Source organism: Sciurus carolinensis, chromosome 12 (genome assembly GCF_902686445.1).
Source record: "Sciurus carolinensis chromosome 12, mSciCar1.2, whole genome shotgun sequence".
In the NCBI taxonomy this organism is placed as follows: domain Eukaryota; kingdom Metazoa; phylum Chordata; class Mammalia; order Rodentia; family Sciuridae; genus Sciurus; species Sciurus carolinensis.
Window position 1 is genome coordinate 27,297,327 of NC_062224.1, and position 21,958 is coordinate 27,319,284.

A 21,958-nucleotide genomic window follows, 5' to 3' on the forward strand; every position below is an offset into this window, starting at 1 on the left:
ATAGAATGCATGACACCAAGAGGAAACCCTAATATAGACTATGGAGTGCAGTATAAGGAGGTGTCAATATAGGTTTGAAGATTGTAATAGATGAACCACCATGGTGCAGGAGAACAGTAGGGTGTGTGTGGAGTGGGGAATAGGAAGCATATGAGAATTCTCTAGACTTTCTGGTTTGTTTTGCTGAGAATATAAAACTGCACTAAAATAATTTATTAATTTTTAAAAATCCACTTCCCAGTTATTACTAGTCTTATTTCCAGTGCTCAATAGCCACATCTGTCCAGTGGCCACTGTCATAGACAGTATATAAAAAAAGAAAAGGCTACTTTATCTATCCCTAATGTAAACTGAAGAAGTGCTCTTACCTTGGCAGAAGCTATACATCTGCCTGGAAGACCCAGCATGGTCATAGATCATCATTTTTATATCCTACCCACACATTCCTGTTACTCTAAAAATAAAAAAAGGAAGGAAAAACTGTAGCATATTTTAAGTTACTGAAGTGTTTGGTGTCGAGGTCCAAACTAGATTGTGCCATCTGAATGTCTTCTATTTATACTCAGGGTAAGATTCAGTCCAAGTATTTTCCACGTTATACCACCAATGAACTAAATTTTTTTTTCAAATGCTGATCACTGCTATGAAGTCACTGGAACATCTCCCTATTGCCAAACACATGGATAAAAAAATGAAAGAACTAGTCTTTTGAACATTCATAGTCCATATTTTTAGAACAACGTTAATAAGTCATTCAACTAATTTTTCTCTTGATGTTTTAAAGACCTTTGCTAATTATTGGTTGATAGCATGTTATCTAAACATTGATTACCCAGAGGCACATAGGAGTACTTCTATATGCACATATTGCATATGATTCTTCATGACACCCATAAGTTTACCCAGTTTTTGCAAAACCTAAGAATCTGTATAATTCTTTATACATGTACTATCTCCAAGAAATGTCCCAGAAAAAATTATTCTTGAAATAACAACATGCTAAAAAACTGGTATAGGGTCGCAGTTGCAGAGCGAGCTGGTGGGCGAGTCAGGCTGCTTGCATCACGGAAGTAGCAGGCAGGCACCCAACATGCCTGCCTTGCAGAGCTGGGTGGCAGGTAGCTAACCTGCCCAACCACCAGGCCAAAGACGGACGCCATCACTGAACAACCCTGCCCGACCACTACACCGAGGTTTGTTGCCATCACGGAGTTAGCCAGAGGCTTCTTTATGGGCTGGTGCAGGCATTTTGAATTACTCCTGAGGGCGTGGCCATCATCATTGGAAGGACATCTCCCTTCCTGAGATGCCTACAGGAGGCTAAAGGACCTTTGACAGGACCCAGGAGTCAAGAAGAGGAGATATTGAGAGACTCCGGACCAACTCAGAGCCACTGGGGAATATACCCCACCTGAAGACCACCACCCCTAGAAGGCCAGCTTCCTCTTGAAGCACTGCATTATCAAGTTCCTCCAAGACTTCAGGCTACTGAAGGCTAAGAGGTGAGTTATTGGAAATCTACAGAGACAATATTAGTCAATAGAGGAAATCAGCAATATCTCAGAGTTTCACTATTAGAGGGGCAGATACCTGAAAAATATGAGAACACAAGGGAAGAAAATGTCCCAAACAAACCTAGATGGTATAGCAATAAAATCCAATGACAGCATGGCAGAAGAAATGTCAGAAAGGGAGTTCAGAATGTACACAATCAAAACGATTAGGGAAGCAAATGAGGAGATGAAACAGCAAATGCAGGCATTGAAGGATGAGATGAAAGGGCAAATGCAGGCATTGAAGGATGAGATGAAAGAGCAAATGCAGGCATTAAATGATTGCACCAATCGACAGTTAAAAGAGCAAACACAGGAAGCAAAAGATCATTTCAATAAAGAGTTAGAGATATTGAAAAAAAAAACAAACAAAAATCCTTGAAATGAAGGAAACAATAAACCAAATTAAGAACTCCATAGAAAGCATAACCAATAGGATAGAACACCTGGAAGACAGAACCTCAGATATTGAAGACAAAATATCTGAGTTTTGACAAAATATCAAAGTTGACCAAACAGAGAAGATGGTAAGAAATCATGAACAGAATCTACAAGAACTATGGGATATCATGAAAAGGCCAAATTTAAGAATTATCAGAATTGAGGAAGGCTTAGAGAAACAAACCAAAGGAATGAACAATCAATTCAATGAAATAATATCAGAAAATTTCCCAAATCTGAAGAATGAAATGGAAACTCAAGTACAAGAGGCTTATAGGACTCCAAATACACAAAATTACAATAGACCCACACCAAGGCACATTTTAATGAAAATACCTAACATACAAAATAAAGACAGAAATTTAAAGGCTGTGAGGGAAAAAAAAAAAACAAATTACATTCTGGGGGAAACCAATACGGATATCAGCAGATTTTTCAATCCAGACCCTAAAAGCTAGAAGGGTCTGGAACAACATTTTTTCAAGGTCTGAAAGAAAATTGATGCCAATCAAGAATCTTATACCCAGCAAAGCTTACCTTCAAATTTGACGATGAAATAAGATCCTTCCATGATAAACAAAAGCTAAAAGAATTTACAGAATGAAAGCCAGCATTACAGAACATTCTCAGCAAAATATTCCATGAGGAAGAGATGAAAAACAACGATGTAAATCAGCAAAGGGAGGAACTACCCTAAAGGAACAACCAAATAAAGGAGAAATCAAATCGTCAAAAAAAAAAAAAAAAAATGAGCCAAATGACCAGGAATACAAATCATATCTCAAAAATAACCCTGAATGTTAATGGCCTGAACTCATCAATCAAAAGACATAGACTGGCAGGTTGGATTAAAAAGAAAGATCCAACAATATGCTGCCTGCAAGAGACTCATCTCATAGAAAGAGATACCCACAGACTAAAGGTGAAAGGATGGGGAAAAACATACCATGCACACAGACACAGCAAAAAAGCTGGAGTATCCATCGTCATATCAGATAATGTGGACTTCAAGCCAATGGTAGTCAGAAGGAATAAAGAAGGACATTTTATACTGCTTAAGGGAAGCATAAATCAGCAAGACATAACAATCATAAACATCTATGCCCCAAACAGTAGCTCATCCATATACGTTAAACAAATCCTTCTCAATACCAGAAATCAAATAGACCACAACACAATAATACTAGGTGATTTTAACACACCTCTCTCACCACTGGACAGATCCTCCAAACAAAAATCAAACAAAGAAACCATAGATCTCAATAACCCAATCAATAATTTAGACTTAATGGACATTTATAGAATATACCATCCAACCAAGAGCGAATACACTTTCTTCTCAGCAGCACATGGATCCTTCTCTAAAATAGACCATATTCTATGCCACAAAGTTAATGTTAGCAAATACAAGAAGATAGGGATAATACCTTGTATACTATCAGATCATAATGGATTGAAATTAGAAATAAATGACAGAATAAAAAACAGAAACTACTCCAACACCTGGAGATTAAATAATATGCTATTGTATGATGAATGGATATCAGAGAGGAAATTAAAAAATTCTTAAAGGTAAATGAGAACAAAGAAACAGCATATCAAAATCTCTGGGACACTATGAAAGCAGTTCTTAGAGGAAAATTTATTTCATGGAATGCATTTAATAAAAGAAGAAAAAATCAAGAAATTAATGACCTAACACTATGGCTCAAAGCCCTAGAAAAAGAAGAACAGAGCAACACCAAAAGTAGTAGAGACAGGAAATAGTTAAAAACAGAGCTAAAATCAATGAAATTGAAACAAAAGAAACAATCGAAAAAATTGACAAAATAAATAGTTGGTTCTTTGAAAAAATAAACAAAATTGATAAACCCTTAGCCACACTAACAAAGAGAAGAAGAGAGAAAATCCAAATTACTAAAATTCGGAATGAACAAGGAAATATCACAACAGACACAATTGAAATACAAAACATAATTAGAAGCTATTTTGAAAATCTATACCCCAACAAAATAGAAAACCTTGAAGACATCAACAGGTTTCTAGAGAAATATGAATTACCTAAACTGAACCAGGAGGACATACACAATTTAAATAGATCAATTTCAAGTAAGGAAATAGAATTCATCAAAATCCTACCAACAAAGAAAAGTCTGGGACCAGATGGGTTCTCAGCCAAGTTCTACAAAACCTTTAAAGCAGAGCTCATTCCAATACTTCTCAAAGTATTTCATGAAATAGAAGAGGAGGGAACCCTCCCAAACTCATTCTATGAAGCCAATATCACCCTGATACCTAAACCAGACAGAGACACATCAAGGAAAGAAAATTTCAGACCAATATCCTTAATGAACGTTGATGCAAAAATTCTCAACAAAATCTTAGCAAATCACATACAAAAATATATTAAAAAGAGAGTGCACCACGATCAAGTGGGTTTTATCCCAGTGATGCAAGGTTGGTTCAACATCCAGAAATCAATAAATGTAATTCACCATATCAACAGACTTAAAGTCAAGAATCACATGATTATTTTGATAGATGCAGAAAAAGCATATGATAAAATACAGCATCCCTTCATGCTCAAAACACTAGAAAAAATAGGGATAGTGGGAACATTCCTTAACATTGTAAAGGCCATTTACGCTAAGCCCATGGCTAATAGCATTCTAAATGGTGAAAAACTGAAAGTATTCCCCCTAAAAACTGGAACAAGGCAGGAATGCCCTCTTTCACCACTTTTATTCAACACTGTCCTCGAAACTCCAGCCAGAGCAATTAGACAGACCAAGGAAATTAAAGGGATATGAATAGGAAAAGAAGAACTCAAACTATGCCTATTTGCTGATGACATGATTATATATTTAGAGGAACCAGAAAATTCCAACAGAAAACTTTTAGAACTCATAAGTGAATTCAGTAAAGTAGCAGGATATAAGATTAATGCTCATGAATCCAATGCATTTTTGTACATAAGTGATGAATCTTCAGAAAGAGAAGTTAGGAAACCTACCCCATTCACAATAGTCTTGAAAAAAAAAAATACTTGTGAATCAATCTACCAAAAGAGGTGAAAGACCTCTACAATGAGAACTACAGAACACTAAAGAAAGAAATTAAAGAAAACCTTAGAAGATGGAAAGATCTCCCATGTTCTTGGATAGGCAGAATTAATATTGTCAAAATGGCCATACTACCAAAAGTGCTATACAGATTCAATGCAATTCCGATTAAAATCGCAATGATGTAGCTCACAGAAATAGAGCAAGCAATCATGAAATTCAACTGGAAGAATAAGAAACCCAGAATAGCTAAAACAATCCTTAGCAGGAAGAATAAAGCAGGGGGTATCGCAATACCAGAACTTCAACTATACTACAAAGCAATAGTAACAAAAACGGCATGGTATTGGCACCAAAATAGACAGGTAGATCAATGGTACAGAATAGAGGACACAGACAAACCCAAATAAATAGAGTTTTCTCATACTAGACAAAGGTACCAAAAATATGCAATAGAGAAAAGATAGCCTCTTTAACAAATGGTGCTGGGAAAACTGGAAATCCATATGCAGCAGAATGAAACTAAACCCATATCTCTCACCCTGCACAAAAATCAACTCACAATGGATCAAGGACCTTGAAATCAGACCAGAGACCCTTCATCTTATAGAAGAAAGAGTAGGTTCAAATCTCCAACTTGTTGCCTTAGGATCAGACTTCCTTAACAGGACTGCCATAGCACAAGAAATAAAAGCAAGAATCAATAACTGGGATAGATTCAAACTAAATAGCTTTCTCTCAGCAAAGGAAACTATCAGCAATGCGAAGAGAGAGCCTACGGAGTGGGAGAATATCTTTGCCACTCATACTTCAGATAGACCACTAATTTCCAGAATCTATAAAGAACTCAAAAAACTCTACACCAAGAATACAAATAACCCAATCAACAAATGGGCTAAGGATATGAACAGACACTTCACAGAAGAAGACCTACAAGCAATCAACAAACATATGAAAAATGTTCACCATCTTTAGTAATAAGAGAAATGCAAATCAAAACTACACTAAGATTCCTTCTCACCCCAATTAGAATGGCAATTATCAAGAATACAAGCAACAATAGGTGTTGGAGAGGATGTGGGGAAAAAGGTACAGTCATACATTGCTGGTGGGGCTGCAAATCAGTGCAGCCACTCTGGAAAGAGTGTGGAGATTCCTTAGAAAACTTGGAATGGAACCACCATTTGACCCAGCTATCCCACACTTCGGCCTATACCCAAAGGACTTAAAATCAGCATACTACACAGATACAGCCACATCAATGTTCATAACTGCTCAATTCCCAATAACCAGATTGTGGAACCAACCTAGATGCCCCTCAATTGATGAATGGCTAAAGAAACTGTGGTATATATATACAATGGAATAGTACTCAGCCATAAAGAATGATAAAATTATGGCATTTGCAGGCAAATGGATGCAATTGGAGAATATCATGCTAAGTGAGATAAGCCAATCTCAAAAAAAACAAAGGACAAATGATCTTACTGATAAGCGAATAATGACACATAGAGGTGTGGGAAGGGGGCAGGAATGGAGGAAGGAGGGACTCTATAGAGGGATAAGAGGGGTGGGGGGGAGAAAAAAATAACAGAATGAATCAAAAACTATTACCCTAGGTAAACGTATGATTACACAAATGGTATGCTCTACTTCATGTACAGAGAAACAAGATGTATCCCATTTTTGTTTACAATAAAAATGAATTAAAAAAAACTGGTAGTAAATTAGAAAAACTGTTACTCATTAATATATATATCTTTATTAATACAATTTAAACTTGAAGAAGCAAGAAAGAATCACTGGATAGACTAAGTTCCTATTTCTGTTTCTAGTGAGTTTCAAAAACAAGAGAAGGGGGCTTATGTGGTTGGTGTGGAATCCTTTTGACTTAAAAGTTTGTCTCCAATTCATATATATTTTATCCACTATAGCATTATATTTTTTAAAATACAGATTGTAGAGCATATCCTTCTGTTAAATAATAATGAATTAAGTAGAGTCTATACTGTTTTCTACTCCTAAGATATAAAAAAATTCTAAATTCATAGATTCAGCTTAGTTGAAATACACAGGTACTATCTACCCACAATTAAGAATCCAAAAGGGAAATTAAGAAAGTAATTCCATTTACAATGGTACCCTAAAGAATAATGTATGCGAGAATAAAGTTAACTAAGAAGGTAAACCCTGTACAGTGGCTTGGTCTCCAGTACAGCAGTTTTGGGAGGTGCTGTGAACCTTACTGAGTGGGGGCTTAGTGGGAGGTTCTGAAGTCTATGGGAGCAGCCCTCGTGAGGGATTATGGTAGTTCTCCTGGAACTTGAGTTAGTTCTCACAAGACCATGCCTGACCATCAGATTTGCTCCTCTCAGGCTTTCTGTCTGTTCATGTGAATCTCTTGACCCCAGCTTGTACTCCTACCATGATGCCACCCATGGTTAGGCCCCTCTCAGAGGCTGAAGCAATGGGGTCACCTGAGCTTTGACTTTCAACCTCAAAAGCTATGATTCTGGGAACCCACCACTTGCAGAAGGAGTCGAACATCTGTGGTCCTACACTTTATAAGATGTCATTTTGTAATAAATAATCCAGTCCTGTAAGATCCAGTACACCCTGAGAGGTGAGCATGAATCTATTCATGAGAGTGGAGACTCCATGAGCTAACTACTTCCACCAGGTCCCAGTTCTGAAAGGTCCCACCACCACACTAGGGACAGGCTTCCAGCACATGGACCTTTGGAGGACAAACCATATTCAAACCATAACAGAATCATTTACTGCTTGGTAAGATTCATTGTCATTACTTTGCACTTAGAAACATAAAATTCTGTGTTGTGTATAGATCTCAGAGTTCCAGAGCATAAATTCAGTTCTCATGTTTCATAAATAATCAGAAAGCTTTCCATTTCTGGAGAATTAAAAGCCCTTCTTTTTAATCATCTGCAATGTTGTCTACTTCAAATTTCTTTGTGATTGACAGATATAAACAAGATGGCGGAACTGACGCCTAGAGCCTCCTTCCCTTTAGGGAACCTGGCTGAGCTTCTGATTGGACCTGGCTGGGAAAGGAGAGATGAGGTTTTATCAACTACAAAATCTCAGGAGGACCTGTAGAATTTCTCTTTCTACAATATTCTGGAGAATGGAAATTTGCTCTTGAAATATTCCTTTAAAAATACCGTATCAATTCTTGCTTTTAACAATCCCAAGAGTTTAATTCAGTAAGTTTGGGGTGTGACTATAAAGTTTTCCCTTTTCTTTTCTGGACTTATTTTCTTGGTTGCCCCTTTTAACACCCATGAAAAGGGAAAAGTTAATGTGTGTTTTATTTTAGAATCATATTTGATTCTTAATAGTCAAATCCTTAACACAGATTACTATGTTGATTGAAAATATCCTAAAATTGGTGCAGTTCCTTTAAATATAGGTCCTATTTTTGAACTGAGGTATTTTTCAATTTGTAGCTATGTTTTTTTTTAAAAAAAAAAAAACTCCTAATATAGCAATTTAAATCTTTTCAAGCAAGAAGGCAAGGACCACTGTTCTCAGTATATATGAGATAGGCAAACTGGAGACTTCCCTCAAGATAACCTTTAAAACTGCAACTTTTAAAACTTTAATATCTGTTCAATATTCACATACAGGATATTTCAGGCTTGTAAAGTCCCAATAATATCTTTCCAAAGAAAGTCATGATGCAGTTTTCAGCAAAAGATAAATGAGAATTTATTCTTTGGAAACTGAGTTGTAAGATAAGGATCACATCATGTATAGTTAGGAGTGAAAAATGTGACCTGCTTTTAGCCTCTATTTAACAATTTACCCCTCCATTTTCCCTAGGGGAAGCAACTCACTTAGACAAATTCTTAATTGTGTACTTAGCAAAAAGATAACCATCAACCAGTTTCAGTATTTCCTAAGAAATGATTACTTTGGATGGTGTGTGAGGCGGAGGGACAGAGAGGAAAAGGGAGAAAGAAAGAGAGGTTCAAGAAGAGCTAGAAGAAAAGAGATATTAGCAGAAAAAAAATACATAAATAGTCCCAGTATTCATTTTTTATATCATAGAGAAAGTTCAGCACTTATCAAAGTTAGGTCTATTAATCATTATCTCAGTAGAAATTTTCTAAAGGTAGGGTTCAGCTGATTTTGACACAAAGAGAATAGAAGTCTTTCAAAGTCATTGGTAAGAATGATTCATACTTCTTGCTTTTGTGAGAGAATAATTGTGAATGCTAAATTATATTAATTTTGTTACCTGAAGTGAGTTTTAAATACAGGTCATTTCTAACCTGTATTTAATTAAATTTCTAATTAAAGAGTATTTTAAATGATGCCAGTTGCACTCACTGATTTCAAGTATTATGCAATATTTGTTGAAAACAATTATGTATATAAAGGTTGCTTCTTATGTATTTTTCTCACAAATTTTCCCATTCCCATGGATAGATGATGTTTAAAGGGTGTTACCCAGCTATTGCCACACTTATAAGAAAGGGTGACTTGTTTTTTAAATGGAAAGGGATTCACTTATCAGACTTGACTTGGTGACTCTATATTATTCCTGAATTGCATTGGACTTATCTAGATTTCTGATTGACCCAATAAAATGCAATAAATTGAAGAAAAGGAATAAGAACTGGTAATGTGCCTCAGGATAGAGCACTTGCCTACCATGAGGAAGGCCCTCAATTAGATGCCCAACACTATGGGGAAAAAAATAAGGGGGAGAAGAGAATAGGATCATATCCTAAAAGTATGGGTACGATTATAGTTTCAATTTATAGTCATGTGATTAAAAAAAGAGAAGGTTGTTTTTTCAGTTGTTTTTATCCAATTTATTACCCTGAAGCTGTTGCATTTACCAAACCAAAATGCCTGTAGAGAAGTCAATGATCTACTTGATCTGGACTATTGATTTATTGACTGGGTTGAATACTCAGATCTTATTTTGCATTCCTGTGCATTTTTTCAAGGTGGAGAATCTTAAGTTCATATTTAAAATTCTCCTTATTTGCCTTTTCCACAAGAAAAATTATCTGGAAATTAGAAAAAGCTCCAGGGAAAATATGGCTGTGAGATTCCTTCTTGAAGATATTTCATAGAAAAGGGTAGGCAATAAATTGTTCTCCATTCTTCCCAATCGTTCCTCTGTTACTATATAAGTGAAATCATCAGCAATAGTCTTGAAGAAGAAGAGAATTTTAAAAAGAGCATCCAAAAATGTGGGTGGGGGGCAGATTTGGAAAACTATATGGTAAGGAAAATTGGGTGGGATAGAGGTTGGAAGTAGGACATTTGGTTACCTGTCAGTATTGATGTGGCCTTGGTCCAGGACCTCTCTCAGACAGCAAAATATGCACATGCTCAAGTCCCTTACAGATAATGGAGTAGTACTTACACATAACCTACACACACCCTCCCATATACTTTAAATCATCCTGGATTATTTATAATACCTAATGCTGTGCAAATGCTGCATAAATAATTGGTATACCATGTTGTTTAGTGAATAATAAGAAGAAATGTGTCTGTAAATGTTCAGTACAGATGCAATATTTTTCAAGTATTTTTGATCTGCAGTTAGCGAATTCACGGATGTGGGTCCTACAGATACTGAGGGTTACCTGTACTCTCAACTCATTTGCCTTGAATTTGCGTGGAAGCAGCAGCTGAGCTTTGTTTTAGTTTCATTCTGCCTAGCTTCCTGAGCGATAGCTCCTCCACCATCAGCGTGGGTTGTGCTAATGTAGAGCATGCAGGGCAGGTGCCTAAGTTCCCCTATTCTAGGGATATCTCTTGGTACATTTACAGGACAGCCCCTTGAGATTTCTATACATATATTGCTATGGAAACAGCTTCTGCAGAATATAAAGCCTTAAAAAAATGCCCAAAGGTTTGAAACTTTGATTCAGATCCCAAAATAAGCCTTTCCTTGGCATAATCCATTCATGTTTTTTAAAATCAATGAATCTATGCTTTATATAACAAATCATAGTAGTTAATAAAATGAAGTTTCTCTATCTGATCTGCTGAAAAACAATACTTGAGGGCTTGTGTCTTCCTTCTGAGTGATTTTGTAAACTTTAAAGAAGTTGCACATAAGAAATCCTCTAGAGTTTTAGTTCTGAGAATTTTCTTAGAAGGAACTTTGGGTTCTCAGAGGGAATAAGATACTCTCGGTGCTGGGGATGTAGTTCAACGGTAGAGTGCTAAGTCAGCATGCATGAGGCCCTAGGTTTGATATCCAATGCTGCCAAAAAACAAAAACAAACAAAATGATGTTCTTACATAGTTGCTTCCATTCTAAACACATCTAAACCTAGTTTAGCAGCAAAGGAATGTGTTAGTTTTCTGCAGCTGCTATTTAAAAATAACCACAAACTTAGTGTCTCGAAACAATACAAATTGACTATCTTATAGTTCTGTAAGTCATAAGCTTGACACGGATAACCCCATATGTCAGCTTATCTGCTATCTTTTCTGAGGCTCTGGGGTAGAATCCGTTTCCTTACCTTTCCCAGCTTCTAGATGCTACTGCACTCCTTGGCTCCTGGCCCCTTTCCTCCACCTCCCAAACCAGCAATGCTGGGTCTTTCTGACCTTTCTTCTATCATCCCTTCTCTTTGCTGACCACAGTTGGGAAAAGGTCCTCCATTTTCAGAACTCATGTGATTAGATTGGTACCATTCGATAATCCAGAACAATTTCACCATCTCAAGATCCTACACCTTAATCACATCTACAAAGTCCCTTTTGACATGTAGACTCCCCATATTAGGATGTATGTATCCTGGGGGGGGGGGTGGCATTTTACCTGTGGAGAACAAATTTCATGAAATCTTTGTAGCAAATATGAGACGATGAAAAAGACAGCAAACCAATCAATCTGGTTATAAGTAAGATTTAGAGAAACTGGGCAGGAATGATAAATAGATACTAATTTACTAATCATAGGAGTTGTTAGTTGTATTAGATACTTATATTATGTGCACCTTAAATACCCCATCTGGGCCTCAACACTTACTTTCCAAAAGGTGGAGTGTAAGAGGATGTAAAAGATTATCTTGAGCAGACAGTAAGCAAGAAGACAGATGTGGCTCTATCAACATCAGACAAAGGAGACTTCGGGAGGACAAATTTGACCAGAAACAAAGACAGACAGTTATGCATAAGAAAAGCATCAATTCGCCAAGAAGACACAAACCCTGCTATAAACTGAATGATTGTTTCCCCATAAAATATGTATGTCAAATCTCTAATATCAAATGTTAATGCTTTTGGAAGTAGGGTCTTTGAGAAGTAATTAGCAGAGTGTGGAGCTTATGATAACATTATCACCTTCCTAAGAGATTTAAGATCAAAATTCTCCTCTTTTGCTTCTCCTCTCTCCCTCTCCCCATCTGTGAAAGGGCATGACAAGAAGGCATCTGTCTAAAAACCAAGAGGAGAGTCTTCACCAAGAACCAAATCAGCTATCACCTTAATTTTGGACTTTTCAGTCTTCAGAACTGTGAGAAATAAATTTCTGCTTTTAAGTTAATCAGTCCATTGTATTTTTATAATAGTAACTCAGACTGACTAAGAAAACCGCTAAATATGCATGCCTCAGAGCTTTGAATGAAAAAAGAAAAATTGAGAGAACAAAGGAAGAAATAGGTAAACCCATAAATATAGGTCAGTGTTTCAATAAACAAGTAGAGAAAGAAGTCACATAATTTGAAAATACGATCAGTACTATCAACCAGCCTGACTTAATCGACACTCACAGGACTCCACATTGAACAACTTACTTATTTACGTGCTCTTCAAATGTATTCACCAAAATAGTCTATCTTCTTTGTGCTAAACCATAAAATAAGTCTCAAAACATTTCAGTCGGTTAAAATAAAATAAAACTATCTTTAATCTAAAAGGGAATTGAATTAAAGTCAAAACTAAAATATTTTAGAGTTTCCTTACCTATAGGTAACATAATTCTATATAACACATAGATCAAAAAGAATAAAAAAAACTACATGAGAAATTTAAAAACATTTCAAAATGATCAATATTGAAAACTCAACATATTAAAAATATGTGAGAGTCAGCTAAAGCAGAGCTTCAAAGGAAAGGCATAGCTTTAAATGCTAATATTAGAAAATAATAATGGTTTAAAATACATGATATAATATTTTACCTCATAAAGCAAGAAAATAAAGAGAAAAGTAAATACATTTAAGAAGAAAGGAAATAATAAAGATTATAGTGGAAAAAAACAAAATAATCATAAAGCATTGATAGGTAGTCATTGCTAGTTTTTCCAGTTATGACATTTGTGCTTCCTGTTCCTATAAACTTAGGCACTGTTAGCTCACAGATTTTGTTCTTGGGGAGAATGCACCAGGGAATAAAATAAAGTTTCCTTTGAACATAAAGCTATGGCTACTACCTGATCATCTGGTGTTCCCATACCAGTGGATCAACCACCAACAATATGTCACTATGCTGGTGGGAGTCCTCATGTAAAGCTAGGGCTACTGCCACCTGATGGGGGCAGAAGGAACCTATCTAGAAACTGGGGAAGTCCTTGGAGTATCTCTTGGTGCTCCCATTTCTGGTATGATGGTAAAAAGGCCACTACAGGAAACAGGACCTGACAAGGACAAAGCAACTAAGACTCAGACTCCTCAGGAGGAGGATCTGTGTCAGCCAAATGCTGCCTGGAGGTGAGGAGGATCAAGACTGGGTGCTGGAGGACGGAGATGTATCAAACATGGCCTCCAAACCAGCAGGGTCTGGCACTTGTTCCGACCATTATTTTGTATCATGTTCTCATGGAGTTTTTGACCAGCTACCACCAAACATGGACTTCGGGACACAGACTTTGGGACATTTTTAATTTTAAAATTAAAAGAGGTCATGAACATATCTGAGTGGTGGAAGGGATCAACTGTTGATGGACATCACTGTGTTAGCCTCTATTCTCTCAGTCCCATCTTCTACCCTAGCCACTGCTGCCAAGATCAGTTCCAAGAGGGTGTTAACTAGTTTTGTTCAGATCCTTGCTTCGGTTCTATACCACATTCCTTTCTCCTATTTGGGGGCTCTCTGATGTCTTGGCACATAACCCCAATGGGAATGTCCTGGGTGCTCAAACATGCTTAACCTGGAGGTTTTGAAAAATGGGACAAGAGCCCGTAGATAAAAGTCTTTTCACTCTCCAGGTAAGTTTAAAGGAAATTTTTAAGGCTTCCTCAGAGGGACCTGTGGGATGGTCCAGAATACTGGTCAACTAAATAAAAGTACAATGCTTTATCAACTTCTGCTTCCCTGCTTCACTGTTCCAGCACTTTGCTTCTGCTCTCCGAAGTCACCTCCCAACAGAACTGCTTTCACACTCACCCTTGCTTCTGCTTTGGGGAAAAACCCACTAGGACACTGATTTTCATAGCAGAAAACTGATTTCCTGGGGCCACAGAGAGCTCCTTCATTCTTGACTTCCTTTAGAAATGAATCAATGCAACTCAGAGTCAGCATGCTTGGGTAAGGCACTCCACTTCAGAGAAAAGGCTGGCAGTTTTCCCCAGAGAAGACTTTCTTCTTTGCTGACCTCATTGCTAATGGCCCCATTCTTGCCCCTCATTCTTTCTCTTTTAGGACTTTGAAATAACACACTCCATTTCTTTGAAATGAACAAACAAACATCTAGCTAATCTTTTCACATTAACCCTGCACAGAAAGTGCCTGGTAAATATAGCAAATAACCAGTATATGAGAATATTCCCCTTTACCCTTCAGTTGCTGTCATTTATTTTCTTTGCTTTTCACAGAGTCTTGGAACCCTGCTTTCTTCTCTTTAAACGACAGACTGTTTTCATTGGCATAACCCCAGAATCCAGCAATAGTTAAACTTGCTGCTATGTGAAAGAGCTGTATTTGTTTAGAAGTTACTCAGAAGGCCGTGAGAGCAGGCGACCTGGATTTTAGGAAGCAGCCCCAGGAAACTCAGAGTATTTACTTTCCTGTCTTTTTGCCAGGATGCTGTTTTTTCCTTGGCCAATAGTAATCTGCAATAAGGTCAAGACTTACGCTAGCTGGAGTCTCATAGGGTATCAGCTACATTGCTTTCTTATAAAGCAATTACTTACCCTTACCAGATAAGTCGCTGAGACATTGGGGGGGGGGATGACACATTTAGTTTAGGGTTCTACATGACAAATGGCACTTGATAATCTTCCCAGATCAATTTTGGAAGCTGAGATACCATAACAAAGAAAAAGAAATGACTACATACATATACATCCATCAAACTTGAAGAGAGATTCGGTCTGGGTTAAAAAGAGAATAAACTTCAAAGGAATATAGCAATTGCCCCCAAGTGTCCCATAAAGAAAACAGAAACTAGAAATCTGAAAATCCGAAGGCTCATGAGTCCGAAGATTGATATGCAGACATTTTTAATAAAAGATAGAGCATGTCATGTAATGGTGAGTGACAGTTTTGTTTTTGGAAGTCACAAAAAGCTAGAAATCTGGATTTCTCACATGGGAGGGATCACAGGATGCTGTTGTAACATTGACCACAGGGTGGGGGATGGGATTCAGAAAGGGAGGTAGAATCTACTCCACTTTTAGCTTCATTATCAAAATTAATAAAACTTTTCTGAGAATCCCAAATAATATTTAAGAACTTTTCTAAATATGGAAGTACATTTGGTAATGACCTCAGCTACTTGAATTTCATAAGAATTAAGGAAAATGGTGGTGTTTATACTCTGAGAGTTCCCTTTCTGAAATCTTCCCTTCTGAATCTTCTGGTTGCATCAGCCCAAGTTCCTGCCTCCATAATTTTTTCTTCATGAAACATTTCTTTTTAGTCACTTTTGGGGCAATAGCTGAATTCTGCCTGGCAGATCTATTACACATATTACCCTCAGCATTGCTTAGTTTGCTTCCTCTTCTCTAGGACATATATAACAACTTAATTTACTTTCATTTAGATTGATTTTTCAGTCTTCATTACTTTTGCCAATTTATTTAATTTTTATCTGCCCTAGTCTAACCCATCAGAAGGGATAATCACTAGGATCTTTACCTCAAAGATATTTTAATTGTATACAAGTCCAGAAAAGGGCAATCTGAAAAATAGACTGGTTTATATTATGGGGACCAGAATTTAAAAGGCAAAAATAAAATTTAATTAAAATAAAAGGGTAAAATTTCCCAGAATCAATTCCTTCATAAGAATGTATAATACAGAGAATGAAGAATGATAATTGAGTTGTTGTTAGTGTCCCCAAGGACCTTTTTAAGAAACATATTGCAATCTTATAGAACAACCACTATCATAATCTTCTTCGTTTCTCTAGCATCATAGACGTTTGGCAGTTAAACTCAAAGATGAAATTTTTATTTTTAAAGTATGATTGATTAATTGGGTCAAACAACTATGAATGACAAATTCCATGGAACTATTTTGTCTTGTGTGAGTAAAATGGTTAGTTAATAGAACACTTCATTTGTCAGCAGGAGGTCAGGGCATTATATACAAGCTGCTAAAACTGGAACAGAAAAAGCTATAGTCTACTTTTTGACAATCAAAAAGATTTCATTCTTTCCACTTAAAGGACTAAAAGAATGTCAGTATTATCTGTACCTCAAATTATGTTTTCTGCCTACAATTTGCCTTCTTGGATTCCACAGAATATTTCCTTAGTCATTTACATTATATTATTATCTATATTCTTCTCTTTTCCCTATCTATCCTTCTGTTTTAATTGCTCTTTTTTTTTTTTTTTTTTTTGGAGGAGGAGGAACATGGGATTAAATCCAGGGTCACTCTACCACTAAGTTTCATCCCCAACCTTTTAAATTTTTTAAAATTTTGAGACAGGGTCTCACTAAGTTACCCAAGGCTGGCCTCAAACTTGCAATCCTCCTACCTCAGCCTCCTGAGTAGCTGGGATTATAGGCATGCACTTTTAAAAATGCTTTTGCATATTCAGTATTTAGGAAACAAAACAGAAAAGCCAAAAAAGCTTACCATCTCCACCAAGGATAAATATAAGAACATTCCAGCGGTGACTGTTAAGATCCAGTCTTGAACACATGGATCAGTGGACACTGAGAGGCCAATGTATAGTCCTACGAAGGCAGTTAGTGCACTTATAAAATTCATCAGGATGGCAGTCTTAACAGAAAGTCCAGAGCTTAAAAGTACAGCAAAGTCTCCTGAAGTTTAAGGGGAAAAAAAGAGTGTAATTATCATTTAACTAGTGATGTCTTTGAAAAGTAATGTGCTATTCAGTTGTTTCTAATCTCAGAAGGTGGAACCAATTTCTTTGTAAAGTTGACTGATCCAGTTTGTAAAGCGCTTTCCTACATTTCTCTAGAATTTTCAGCGTGCTCATTCTACTGTTAGGAAGCTGCGGTGTGAAAGTTCTATTCCTTTTGCTTCTCCTAAATATAGTCTATACAGAAAGGTCTGTGACATATTCCTCAGTTCCTGATATACTGTGGTATCTTCAACTTAGATAAATGCAAAATAGAATCACCCTCTACCCCAGGGTTGCTGAATATTTCTGCCTGGCAATTTGCCAGGGGAAATCATGACATTATTTGGGCTTCTATGACTTACTGATGCAGAAACTGCTGTGAGGAAAGATAAAACTACTTTAAGAGATTTTTTTAAAAAATCATTACATGTCAGTAGAACAAACTTTTCCTTTAGAAAATCATTTTGCTGCCTTAATGATTATAGAAAAACAATCTTCTTCCATACATACCTATCCTCTAAATAAAGAATGATCTATTAGTACCTTTCCAAAGTATCTATTTCTTAGGTCTCAGGGATCAGAAGAGATGAACATCAAATAAAAAGACAACCTGGGACTCTCCTTCCTAGTTCCATTACATAATTGGTCCCATGAAGAGGTCTTGAAATAATTTTTGCGGGTCTATGCAGATTGTCACACTGCCCTGTGATTTGGGGTTAAGGATCAGGCGCTATACCACTATCACAGTAGTTGCACATAGGGCTGTAGGGTATGGCTTCTAGATAAAGTATACTTTAATAAGCTCAGGATAAACTATTCCAAGAAGGATGGGTTAGCGATGAGCCAGTGATAAGACTTTGATCAATGAACACTCTTGAGCAAGGGTTGTCCAAGGGGCCACATAGGCTGAAAGTGGAAGCAAAGAGAATGACTACTGAGTCACGTCCCTAAGGCACATGTGTGCACACCCATGTGCACAGATCCATCTCTACTATTTTTGGGTCTGCTTCAGAAATCTTTATTCTATCTCATCTTGGCTCCTGGGAGGCAGGACTTGAATTACAGGGCTTTTAAGATTATGCGGGAAAAAGTCTTATGTGTATCTGCTACCATATGCCTGTCATTTCAATTCTATGCTTGGCTTTAAACATTTTGTTTAAATCAAGTTGGTAAAACCATGGATTGGTTTCAATTTAAATGTTATTTTATATCATTGGCCTGTTTTCTAACATAATGGGTAAAGTTCCCCTCTTAACATTTTCCCACATTTAACATGGAGAGTTTAAAGTCCTTGCCAAAGTTCTTTAAAATGAGAGTTCTCTGAATGACTCTCTCATACAGAATTCTCTGGAATCCACAGTTATTTCTGGACTTGGGAAAGATCATAAGAATCGATTTGAGTTTCATTTCAAAGTATAGGAATTTTTTTGTGTCTCCCTCTTCTTATAATTTGAATAAATGATAAATGTAAAGTAATCATCTTTCAGTCATATGTTGGAAAAAGTAAACCATGGCTAGAAATATATTAGGACTTTCTCAACAATTAGCAAAAGAGTGATTCTACTGTCGGACTTACCCATTTCATGTGGAATTTCATGACACAAGATAGCAATTGTTGTGGTCACTCCTGATTCAGATGAGGATGAGAAGGCTGCTCCTAGCACTAAGCCATCTGCAAAATTATGCAGGCTGTCCCCAACCAGAATCATTATGGCTAACAAGCTAATGGCTTTGCCTACAGAACCAAACAAAGGCATGAGAAGCGTCAGCAGAGCACAACATATTTCATGAAATCCTTTAAATCTGACCAGCTTTCCCATCTGCCCTTGACATTCTTACATTGCATCTAGTTAAATAAAGCTACTTTGTTTCAGCTTTCAAAATTAATCAGGACTACAGGTGCAAATATGGTAGCCAATGTGATTAAAGTGGTCACTGTTTTCCCCACTTGTCTGATGAATAATCAGATGAATTCTATGCTGCAATATAACCATTTTATCACCTGTTCAACTAGGCCAAAAGAAAGAAACAAAAACAATGTTATGATTTCCCAAAATACTTCCAATGACCTTTCCATTTGTCTTTTATATTTTAAAGTAATTTAAGATCTTGGCTTTGCATCCCCCCTACCTATCCAAATTCATATGTTAAAAACTATTCTCCTAATGTGATGGTATTAGAAGATGGAGCTTTTGGGAGATGATTAGGTGATGAGCACAGAGACCCGTATGTGGGATTAGTGCCCGTAGAAAAGCAAAGTCAGATAGCTTCCTTGGTCTTTCTACCACATGAAGAATCAGTGAGAAGGTGCCATCTGAAAATCCTTGTCTTTGAGACATCCTAATCTTTCAGGTTCCAGAACTGTAAGATAGAAACTTCTGTTGTTTATAAACCACTTTGTCTATAGAAGTTTGTTATAGCAACTTGAATGAACGAAGACAAATCTTCCTGCAGAATGTTATTAAAATGGAGTTGATTTACCAAAACAGATTCTCTGAATCTGATGGTCCTTGTGCCAGTTTGCTGCAGTGTATGTTTTGCCACCATGTGATCATCTTTTGTCTTTTCTGTTTGGTGCTACTGACCATCCTAAAGGGTTTCATTCACTCCCCAACTGTGACTGGAACAGAACCATGACTATCAAATTCCGGCTGTCAAATTACCTTTCAAACAATTACTCAATATATTTGTCTTTTTGCAAAATAACTTTCAGTACTAGACCAGTTAGCTGTTGAACAAAATAAAGAGAAGTTTCAGTTTTCATGGGATTCTGTGCTCTGATTAAGCATGAGTAGATGAAATAATGTTCACCAAAACTGAATTCAAGTTTTTAAAACACAGACTTCTGCTTTGAAAATTCTACATTTTAGGTTATAACCCATTTATAGAATTAACAAACACAAAAAGTATTTTGAGGGTAACATTTGCTCTGACAGTAAAATGCCCAGGCATAACACTTGATGGGAATAGGCATTCACCACTGTCATAGTCTGAAATTTTATTCATTATTCAGCTGAATGTATAGTGTGCAACAGGTGTAAGCAGTGTTATGGTTTGGATGTGAAGGTCCCCCAAAAGCTCACACAGGAGACAATGCAGGAAGGCTCAGAAGAGAAATGATTGGGTTGTCAGAGTCTTAACCCAATCAGTGTATTAATCCCATCTGAGATTAATAGAAGTGGTAGGGTGTGGCTGGAGGAGATTGGAATTGGGCGTGGCTTTGGGGTATATATTTTGTATCTGGTGAGTGGAGACTGAATCTCTCTCTCGTTCTCCTTCATGATCACCGTGATGTGAGCTGCTTCCCTCTGCCTCGCTCTCCCACCATGATGTTCTGCCTCACCTGGAGCCCCAAGGAATGGAGCTGGCCTTGTATGGACTAAGACCTCTGAAACTGTGAGCCCTCAAATAAAACTTTCCTCCTCTACAATTGTGCTGGTCAGTTCATTTAGTATAGCAGTGAAAAAGCTGACTAAAATAAGCAGGAACTGTCATTACTGTTAGAACTGAAAACATCATTTGAATAATTATACTCCATAGATATAGAAGGAAGTTATCTTCTGGTTTCCAGCCCATACATGGTCGAAGACTGAGAGGAACTATTATAATATGGTTTGCTATTTTACTTAGGGAATGTGATTTGACACATTGCCTAACTCATACCATAAAATAAGTAACTTCAGTAAACAACAATCAGAGCCCAGATTTTTAGCCAGGAGGTTGTATTGCCTGTGATAGAAAGGTGTCCTGTTATCTAATTTCTAAACATCATACTTATTTACAAATATCACTTATGGCCTTCTTGAGGTTTATTAACTCATTTTATTCTTTATTACAAATGGGCGAATTTCAGGCAATAGTCATAAATGCACAAAAAAGTATTGCATTAGTAAATTCAGCCAGCTCTTACTGGCATTCTCCAGAAGCTCTGAGTCAAATAATGATACTTGTCACTTAGCAATTCATGCCAATTTTCAGAGATAATCTTTGTGAAAAATAATATTTTAAAATTTAAAGTGATATATCTGACCACAATGCAGCATGCAAATAAAATTATGATTTCCCTGTGCCTATATATACTTTTAATATTAATAGAATACATACAAATGAAAGATTTTCAACCAATATATACTCTACTAGGAAACAGTGTGGCCTATTTCTGCTGTCTGTTATTTTATTATCTCTGATTATGGGTTTCTAAATGTCAGAGTATGGATATGTAACAAGCCACAAGGCAAATATGCGCATTTGCATGTAAGCCACAAAGAAGACTATTCTTTAAGATAATTTAAACAACATTTAGAGGAAGATAAGCATCTGTTGGTAATTTAATGTACTCATTAGAGAAATATCTATAATATTTTACCTTTGCTCTTGTACCTGGCAGTCATATTGTATTAACATTTCCTATTTATCTGAGGTTTTCCATGGTGAAACATGAGCTGGAACTAATATGATTTTGTTTTTTGTTTATTTAAATCAGACTGGGGATAGGATTTTCACATCCTGTCTTCTGAAACACAAGCTGAGTTCTACCAATGAGGGAATATGAAACAAGTAATCAAATGTTTGAAGCTAATTCATTGTTTTCCTGGCAGAAGGACCATTGAGAATTCTAATTTGGATTTGTTCACTATTCATTC

At 36.6% G+C, this 21,958-nt stretch overlaps 1 protein-coding gene across 2 annotated transcripts in view; it reads right to left on the reverse strand.

The window, feature by feature from the left end:
- Slc39a12 (solute carrier family 39 member 12) overlaps positions 1 to 21,958 on the reverse strand; it is a 69,863-nt gene that overhangs the window by 13,019 nt on the left and 34,886 nt on the right. For both annotated transcript variants that reach the window (XM_047521062.1, XM_047521061.1), the window contains exons 11-12: positions 18,892 to 19,050; positions 17,084 to 17,271 (exon numbers count right to left, since the gene is read on the reverse strand). In XM_047521062.1, coding sequence (XP_047377018.1) covers positions 17,084 to 17,271; positions 18,892 to 19,050 — 347 coding nt within the window. The remainder of the gene's footprint in view (positions 1 to 17,083; positions 17,272 to 18,891; positions 19,051 to 21,958) is intronic.